The sequence below is a fragment of the Eubalaena glacialis genome, chromosome 4, assembly GCF_028564815.1.
Source record: "Eubalaena glacialis isolate mEubGla1 chromosome 4, mEubGla1.1.hap2.+ XY, whole genome shotgun sequence".
In the NCBI taxonomy this organism is placed as follows: Eukaryota; Metazoa; Chordata; class Mammalia; order Artiodactyla; family Balaenidae; genus Eubalaena; species Eubalaena glacialis.
This window is the reverse complement of record NC_083719.1, coordinates 169,903,521-169,913,123: the sequence shown is the minus strand read 5'-3', so window position 1 is coordinate 169,913,123 and position 9,603 is coordinate 169,903,521. Positions and strand designations below refer to the sequence as shown.

At 41.5% G+C, this 9,603-nt stretch overlaps 1 protein-coding gene across 1 annotated transcript; it reads left to right on the top strand.

Moving 5' to 3' along the window:
• Window positions 1–2,991: 2,991 nt before the first annotated feature.
• PGBD2 (piggyBac transposable element derived 2) lies at window positions 2,992–4,861 on the top strand. Its single transcript, XM_061189021.1, has one exon. The coding sequence runs from the start codon at window positions 2,992–2,994 to the stop codon at window positions 4,786–4,788; it is 1,797 nt and encodes a 598-aa protein (XP_061045004.1). The 3' UTR covers window positions 4,789–4,861.
• Window positions 4,862–9,603: the final 4,742 nt, after the last annotated feature.

Sequence of the window (9,603 nt, the reverse complement as noted above, 5' to 3'; positions counted from 1 at the left end):
AGAAAGGTTTCCCTCTGTGGTTATTAATATACTTTAAAAGTTTTGCTTTTTTGAAATTAATACTTAATACATCTAGGACTTAGCACTGTCTAATATAGTAGCCACCATCCACATGTGACTATTTAAATTTGAATTACTTAAAATTACATAAAATTAAAAATTCAATTTCTCAGTCACACTAGCCATATATCCAGTGCTTAATACCCATATGTGGCTCATGGCTACCATATTGGACAACACTGACATAAAACATTTCTATCATTGTGGCAAGTTCTATTGGCAGTGCTGATGTAGGACAGTAGTCTTCAACCAGGGGAGATTTTACCTCCTACTCTCCCCACCAGAGGACATTTGTCTAGAAACCTTTTTGTTTTTCACAACTAGTGGGGTAGTTGTTCTATTGGTATCTAATCTGTTAAACATCACATAATACATAGGACAGCCCCCCACAAGAAACAAAATGCCAATAGTCTGACTATGGGAAACCCTGCTCTAGAATGTATTTTGTTGTGAGGTGTGAGATGGGGGAGCTTGTTCTTTTTCCCTCTGACTAGCCAGTCAACTACACATCATTTCCTGTGTGTACTTGATCCATTTCCCTCTGGTTGATAGTGAATCTTGAGATTTTTTTCCCTTAAATGGTAGAGAAGGTCCTATTCCTTTGCTAATTAAGATATGATTTCTTAAAACTGACTTCTGTTGTCTTACAGATTCTTAGACTCTGCAAGTAAAGACAACCTCATGTTCACAGTATATCATGGCTTCATCATCAAGGTAAGAGTAAGTTTGATGAAAGACTTTATGCAAGTACAGTTGACTCTTGAATACATGGAGATTAGGGGTGCTGACTCTGCGCATTTGAAAATCTGTGTATAACTTTATAATCGGGCCCTCTGCACTGGAGGTTCCAACCAGCTGAGGATCATGTAGTACTCCAGGACGTATTTACTGAAAAAAATCTATGTATAAGTGGACTCACATAGTTCAAACCCATGCTATTCAAGGCTAACTGTATTTACTTCTCTGCTTTTGAAAGACCAAGTCTATAACATTTTCAGTTCTCAGTCCTGCTGGCCACCCTAAGCACTTGGTGTCTATGAAGCACCAAGGAGGGAGAGGAGAGAGGAAGATTGGAGAAAAGACAAGGCAGACAAAGGAGTGTGTGTGGTACAGTACGGGTGCAGCTGTGTAGCTGTAGTTCTGCACTTGATCTAAAAACGTGATTTACTTTCCTCATCTTTCAAGACACAAGATGGTTGTCTGTGGGGCTGCCTCAGTTCCTGCAGGCTTTCTCATTCCAAGGGTTTGAACAGGTATGCACAGAGGTGTTTGAGGGCCTGTGGCTGAGCAGCAGTTTGAGTGGTGAGACTAGCAGAGATTGTGGCTGGGCAGGCCTGGATCTGCTGCTGTAGACCAGGGGAGGTCAGGGGAGGCATGAAGATGGCTGTTACCCTTTGAGAACGTGTCTTAGTTCGAGGTCCATGGAAAGGAAGAGCTTCAGGTTTCCTCTCCCTTTCTGGCTGGACCTGGAGAGCTTGAGGCATACCTCATCTCCCCAGAGGTCAGACCTCTTGTGCTCTAGCCTCCAGCAGGGGTGGCTGGTGGAGTCAGTGTCCTGGAAGTGAGGTTGGGGTGAATCTCTAATGCAGCTTAAACTCCAAAGCCTAAGAGCAGGCAGAGAAATAGCCTTTGTGGTAAAGCCTGCATCCTCCCTCTGGTGCACAGCTTTTCTCATGCAGAGGCCAAGGCATAGGGCAGCAGCAGTGCCCACCTTCCCAAGTCCAGTCTATTCTCATAGCCAGAGTAATGTATTTGACCCCTCACTGTCCTGCTCCATCCCCTCAGGGGCTTCCTGTGATAACTGAATACAACTGGAAGTCCTGATCAGGACCTCTGGAACCCTGTGGGGCCTTGGCCCTGAACCCAGCCACCTCTGCTCTACTCTCCTCCCCGCACTACATCTGCAGTGTCACTAACCTCCTTGCTGTTCATAGATATCAAGTCCCTTCAACCACAGGGCCTTGCACCTGTACCTACAGTTCTTTCTCTCCCTCTGGGACACCCAGTCTCCAGCTCTCTGCAAGTCTCACTCCTTCACCTCTCCAGGCCATCTGCCCTGTGAGCCTTCCCTCATCATATGTCTAAAGTAGCACCCCCAGCCCTATTCCTTTGCTGCACTCTCTGTCCCTTATTCAAGATGGCCCTCATCGCTACCTGACGCCGGCCTGCATAGCTACGTGTTTGTTGATGTGTCATCTGTCTCCTCCATTTGGAAACAACTGCTATGCAGGTCAGGGAATGGAGTGTGCCCACTGCCAGCTCCTGGGCAGCACCTGCTTGTCGTTGGTGCCCACTAAATACAAATATCTCTTGTCTTTGGTTCCTACATGCACAGGGAGAGTTAGAATAGCAGGGGTTTCCATGTTTCCAAATCTATTTAGCAGTTAGTATGCAGTAGGATATCAGATGTTAGGGAGCTTTGTGAAAATCTGTCTGAATCTGTTTAGTCCTGAATTTGGGTAGTGAGAGTTCAAGTAGGGAGAGTTTGAGAATTTGGGAAGTGAGGAAACTTACATATGCCACGTGAATAAGAAAAAGGGAAGAGACAGATAAGGCAGAAGCATGAAAGCAGAGCTGCTAGGGCCACTGAGTCAGGAGACATCGGTGGATGTCACTTCAGCAGCCGAGCCTTCCCGTTGACAGTTACTGTTAACCAGGTGATAACAGTGGCACCTGGATTCATCACTAGAGGGGATCCTCTATTCAGACACTTTATTTAAGAAGGAAAGGAAGTATGGAATACCTCTTTAGAATGCCTCCCTTCATTAAAATATTTCTGCACTTAGATGAGTAATTTGTGTTTGTCTGGAAAATTCACTTATCAGGCACTATGCCTTATGGTGTTAGGTCCAAGATGCTGTTGCAGTGGGAGTGCCCTCCTCTTGGGCAATGCTTTAGTGGAGTTTTCTGCTGAAGCACTGGCTTTCCTGCATGGCCTATCTTCATTCTGTTTCCTCTCATCGCAGCAGCCTCACTACCAGGAGAAAAACCGGATCAAAACTGAAGTCCATGAAGTTGCTTGAGGTTCTGAATGCTCTGGAGGAGGAGGAATCTGGCCAGAGTAGGGAGGAGATCTTCATTGCACCGCCCAACAATGCTTCAGGGGACTTCACTGATGAGGACTCGGGTGATGAAGATGGCCGGCGAGGAACCCACCTGCCCGGCAATGTGCTGCATGCCTTTGTTGTGCCTGAGGACTCTGGCACCGGGGAGGAGGATGATGACCTGCAGCTGCAGCCAGCCATGAAGAAGCAAAAGGCAGTAGTGGAACCTCAACATGTTTGGACCAAAAGAGATATCCGCCCGGACTTCACCAGTTGGACAGCATCAGATCCTCATATGGAGGATCTCAAAAGCCAGGAACTGAGTCCTGTAGGCCTCTTTGAATTGTTTTTTGATGAAGGAACAATTAATTTTATTGTTAATGAAACCAATCGTTATGCTTGGCAGAAGAATGTCAACCTGGGTCTCACAGCCCAGGAATTGAAGTGTGTTTTGGGCATTTTGATTTTAAGTGGGTATATCTCCTATCCAAGGAGAAGGATGTTTTGGGAAACATCCCCTGATTCACATCATCATCTTGTGGCTGACGCAATTAGAAGGGACAGATTTGAACTGATCTTCTCATACCTGCATTTTGCAGATAACAATGAGCTTGATGAAAGTGATAGGTTTGCCAAGGTGAGGCCTCTCATTGTCCGCATGAACTACAATTTCCAGAAGCATGCACCCTTGGAAGAGTTCTACAGCTTTGGCGAGTCTATGTGTGAGTACTTTGGACACCGGGGGTCCAAGCATCTGCCTGCGGGGAAACCTGTGCGGCTGGGCTACAAGATCTGGTGTGGGACGACCAGCAGGGGCTATTTGGTGTGGTTCGAGCCCTCACAGGGCACACTGTTCACTAAGCCAGACAGGGGCCTGGACCTAGGAGGCAGTATGGTGGTGAAATTTGTGGATGCACTTCAGACACGTGGGTGTCTGCCATACCACATATTTTTTGACAAGGTTTTTACAAGTGTCAAATTGATGTCCATTTTAAAGAAGAAAGGAGTGAAGGCCACAGGAACTGTTCGTGAGTACAGAACTGAACGATGTCCCCTTAAAGATCCCAAAGAACTGAAGAGAATGAAGAGGGGTTCGTTTGATTACAAAGTTGATGAGAGTGAGGAGATCATCGTGTGCCGCTGGCATGATAGCAGTGTGGTCAACATCTGCTCCAACGCTGTGGGCATAGAGCCAGCAGGGCTGACCAGCCATCACTCGGGAGCAGCCAAGACACAGGCCCAGGTTCATCAGCCATCACTGCTGAGGCTGTACCAGGAGAAGGTTGGGGGTGTCGGCCGCATGGACCAGAACATCGCCAAGTACAAGGTGAAGATCCGGGGTATGAAGTGGTACTCGAGTTTCATTGGCTATGTTATTGATGCTGCTCTTAACAATGCATGGCAGCTGCACAGGATATGCTGCCATGATGCCCAGGTGGACCTTCTGGCCTTCCGGAGATACGTGGCCTGCGTGTACCTAGAGAGCAATGCGGATACGTCATCCCAAGGGAGGCGAAGCAGGCGGCTGGAAACTGAGAGCCGCTTTGACATGATTGGGCACTGGATCATCCACCAGGACAAGAGGACCCGGTGTGCCCTGTGCCACTCACAGACCAACACCCGCTGCGAGAAGTGCCAGAAGGGCGTCCATGCCAAGTGCTTCAGGGCGTACCACATCCGGTAATGCATCCTGGGCAGAGGGAGCCCCCTGGATGTTTGGTTTGTTATGAGATGTTTACAGCTAATTACATATAGCATTTGGGGCATTTGTGTGTTGTGTTGACAAAAAGAGACCTGAATCCCTGATTTGGTTTTGTATTTTTCCTCATCTTCATTACAGTTATCTTTTTATCATCTTCTATTATGCCTACATGTAATATAAATTAATATTTATGTTAGTAATCATAAATGTTTGTAAATATATATTTTATACTGTTATTTATTTCAACTTATGGGCCCCTTTTTATTCAAATAAAAATCTTGCTTTGGGGTATAGCTGTCCTGATAAGGAGACTTGAACGTAACCAAAAACTTTAGAGAAACTTTCGTGAACAGTAAAAAGATTTTATAGTGTATGCTCTCAGTTATAATCTAAGATATAAGCAATATTGTATAAATACGATGAAGGATATTTTAATCATATTTATTTCACTTTAATCTAATGCTAGCAAACTGTCCAGGGATAGATAATCTGCCATGTATTTATCCAGCTGACTAGATTTGTAGAGTTTGTATTTTCTTGATAAAAAATATTTTTCTAATACACATATCCATGTGGAATCCATTTTTATAAATAGTGTGAAGTAGGGAGTTTTTTCCCCCAAATGGATGGTTAGCATCATATTAATGTTAAAAGTTATATATATATATTTCCCCAGTGATTTAAATTGTACCTTTAAAAATTCCTGAACTTTGGGGGAAAATACTGAAACAAAGAAAAAAGTTTATGTTGGAAAGCCTAGTGGAATATAATCCAGAAGAATAAAAGGAATACATATAAAAATTTGGACTTAATCAAAAGTCTAAGAGAGCATGTTGAGTATCTTTATTTGGTAAAGAACTTTCTACAACAGCACAAATAAAAAAGGAACACATCAATGTATTTGACCGTATAAAACTGTAAAATTGACATTCATTAGTAAAGGTAAAATGCAAAGAAATTGAGAAAATATGTTCAAATTATTCCATTTGTAATAATATCCTCAGTGCAAAAAGATCTCGTAGGTGACAAGGGTGAAATGTGCAATGTTATATAAAATAACAAATGATGGAAGATGAAAAACAAATGAACAGTGAAGATACATAAGAGGCAATATACTGCAAAGGTAAGTAATTACTAGATATCCTTTTTTTAAACAAATGAATTTATTTGTACATAATGACTGTTGGTATGGGTATAGAAAGGTGACAGACTCATGTAGTACCTGAGGGAGTGTAAATCTGTAAAGTGTACACTCTTTCTGAAGGCAATTTATCAGGTCCATCCAAAATCTTAAAAATTGTTCATACCCATAGAAAAGGAAATGTTTGGTCCATTGTGATGTGAATACATAAATAAAAGGGGCAGATCCTCCCTTCAGTGGCATCCCAATTATAAATGTAGAAGGAAGGATGGAAATAAATTACTGCTATTTGGCAAACACCACAGCAGTAATTTTGCAGGCAAGAACTGTCAGTGGATACTAAACTTAGGAGGGCAAAGCATTTCCTCACAAGATATCCAGGGGGAATAAACAGAAACTGCTTAGTGGAGAAATCAGGCACACCACCAAACCAAGCAGTCAAAGTTAATACCACCAGTATTGAGATAGAGACATCATGTGTCCTACCCCACTCTCCCCAAGTATGGTAGGTACACTGTGATATTCCTGCCCAGAATGTACAGCCTGAATTCTGAATCATGAGAAAACATGAGACAAACACAAACTGAGGGACATTCCACAAAACAGTTGGTGAATACCTTTTGAAAGTGTTGAGGCTGTAAAAGACAAAGAAAATGAGGATCTGTCCACGATTAGATGAGACCAAGGAAGTATAACAAATGTGATGTGCGATAACTGGCCAGGTTCCACAAAACTTTCAAAAAGAACATTAGTGGGACAGTTGGTGAAACTTGAATAAGATCCGTAGTTATACTGTTTTACAAATATTAATTTCCTGGCTTTGACAACTGTGCTGTGGTTATGCAAGATGTCAGCATCTGGGGAATATCGGTAAAAGGGAACTATCTGTACCCCTGGAACTGTTTTGTAGATTTGAAATACTTTCAGAGTGAACGTTTAAAAATGTTTATGCCTTTGGTGCATTATTTCCATCTTTAGAAATCTAGCCTGGACACTTCAAAACATTTGTCTTAAGGAGAAGTTTGTTCATCAAATTCTACTTTTCAGTTTTCATCTCTTGCATCATGATGATCCTGAAATATTAACCAGGTGTTTTTTACCTTACTGATGGTCCAAATCAATTAATTGAATGGTTGTGAAAACAGTTTGTGAAGCTTCCAGAAGCTACAGAATGGCCAATTGTGATTCCTCTCTTAAGAGCTAAAGGAAATATTTACACTTAGATGTTTGGTTGCAGGTTGTAATTGATGTAGGATTGATGTAGGAGCATGTGTAATTGATGTAGGAGCATGTGCAGTCTATCCCAGGCCACTAAATGATGCTAAAACTAACACAGTAGAAGACTGTGTAGACAATAGCAAGTATCACAACTGGCATTCAAGGCCAGATGACATTCCTTGTTGGCATATTCCCAAAGGAAGACTTTAAGGTACAAAATGAAACTATGGTCTGTCACCAATCCCACAATTGGGGAAGCACTTGAACAGATTGTCTGCCTTGTCTACTCTAGTACTGCAGAACCACTCATGAATCTTTTAATTAGAAACGATATGAAAGTTGTCCTGGTTATTCTGGATGACATTTCAAAATTCTTCTAGTTGTTGAGAAACTAGACAAAATTAAAAACAAAACAAAACAAAACTTAGTACACCAAACTGTGGAAGCATGCACAACATTGAAACTTTTCAAATGAACCATGAAAATGACTTTGTCTACAAGACTTCATTGATTGCCAGGCTATTATGTCTTTTTAAAAAAAAAAGTGGTAAAACACATAACATAAAATTTATCATCTTTACCATTTTTAAGTGTATATAGTTCAGTAGTGTTAATTATTTTCACATTGTTGTGCAAGAGAATTTCTCATCTTGCAAAAGTGAAACTCTACCAATTGAACAATAACTCATTTTCCCTCTTCCTTCAGGAAGTGTGTAACCAATAAGTCTCCCAGTCGTTGTGGTGGACCTCAGTTTGTATGTTGGGACTTGCCTTCAGCATTCAGTCAGGCAGTGTACAGTTTCATTTCAGCCTTCATTTCTAGCTTGTGTTGAGCCTCCACGTTAACCAGAAGTGAGTGCTTAGGGCTTCTCAGGTCATTCCTGAGCAAGCACACATCTCTGGGAGTACGCACAATCCTATGAAAGCACATGGCCTTCAAGAATCCCAGAAGTATGTGAGAGCTTTTCAGAGTCTGCTATAGACATCTCATTCCCCATGTTTTCTTTTTAAGCTTTTTGGTTAGCCAGTTTTTACCCAATTATTATGTGTTGCTTTTGGCAGTCATGATGTTCCAACAACATCATGACTTTGATTGTTTCAAATCATGGCCTTTGATTGTTTTAACCAAATGCCCCTGGGGCCTATTTGTACTGGATGAGTGCTGAGTCAGATCAAATATATATGGTCTTGCTAATGGGGTCTTCCAGGGAATCAACAAACAGATTACATGATAATTCCCTGGGGATTGGTCTTTGAAGGAGATCCAGTGCTGTCCCACCCCTCTTGTTACTGCCCTGCTCCTGTTTTTCACCACTGCAGGTGTTGGTTTTCAAGGTTATAGCAAAACAGGAGAAGGGACAGTAAGAAATGACAAGTTAACAGGCCATAAAACTCACTGATTTAGTAAGATTCATTTTTTTTTCTTGAGTAAATGCTCCCCAGATTGCCTTTGTTTGATTTTCAGAATTCTGAAAAAGTTGATTCTGGAAAAATGTCCAGTGTTTTCATTGCTTTTATGGATATAAAATTTATTTTCAGAAGTCCTTACTCTGTCATTTTTGGTAACATTATTTTTGAAAAGGTGTTTTTGCTGCATATAGAACTCTAGGTTGACAAGTTTTTCTTTCTATACTCTAAAGATATCTGTCTATTGTCTCCTGGCTTGCATTGTTTTTTGATGTCTCTTGTAATTCTTATTCTCTTGGTTCTGTACAAAATGTGTCTTTTTCTCTCCAGGTGCTTTAAGACTGTCTCTTTATCACTGATTTTCAGCAATTTTATTATGCTGTACCTTGTAGTTTTCTTCATATTTCTTCCTGTTGCTTGGGGTTATTTGAGCTTCTTGGTTATGTAGGTTCATAGTTTTCATCAAATGTTTTGTTTAAACGTCATGGTACTCTTCAGAACTGTCCTTGTTTCTTGAATGATAGATGAGGGGTGTTGGTGTGGGGGTGAATATAGCATCAAAGGGAAAAGGATGTGTTTTTCTCTCTGTAGATGGGTGATCTCTGAGATTTAACAGTGACTGGACAAGAGTAGGGGCTCAGCACTTGGGGGGAGTACTTGTGAGGACTGGGGAGGGTAAGTTATAAAAGAAACACAAAATCTGAAATCCAAAAACTTTCTAGTAGGGTATCTTCAGAAGTGAATTTTAGGAGGGCAGTGATTTCACAGAAGAAATGAAGAATCTCCTTCAAGGCACAGGTAGAGAGAGTGATGTGTTGGTAAATTAGCTCTCCCCCCCAAAAAAAGACAAATCCCAAGACAAAACACACAAAAAGCCTTGGTTAGTAGTGTTTATCAGTTCCCATAGTCTAAATACTTCCACCATGGCCATTTGTAAGTTACCAATGGTTTAACAACCAACTTGCAAAATTATTTAAAATTTAACAGCTCTTTTTTTTTTTTTTTAACCCCACATTTGTTTATTTATTTAT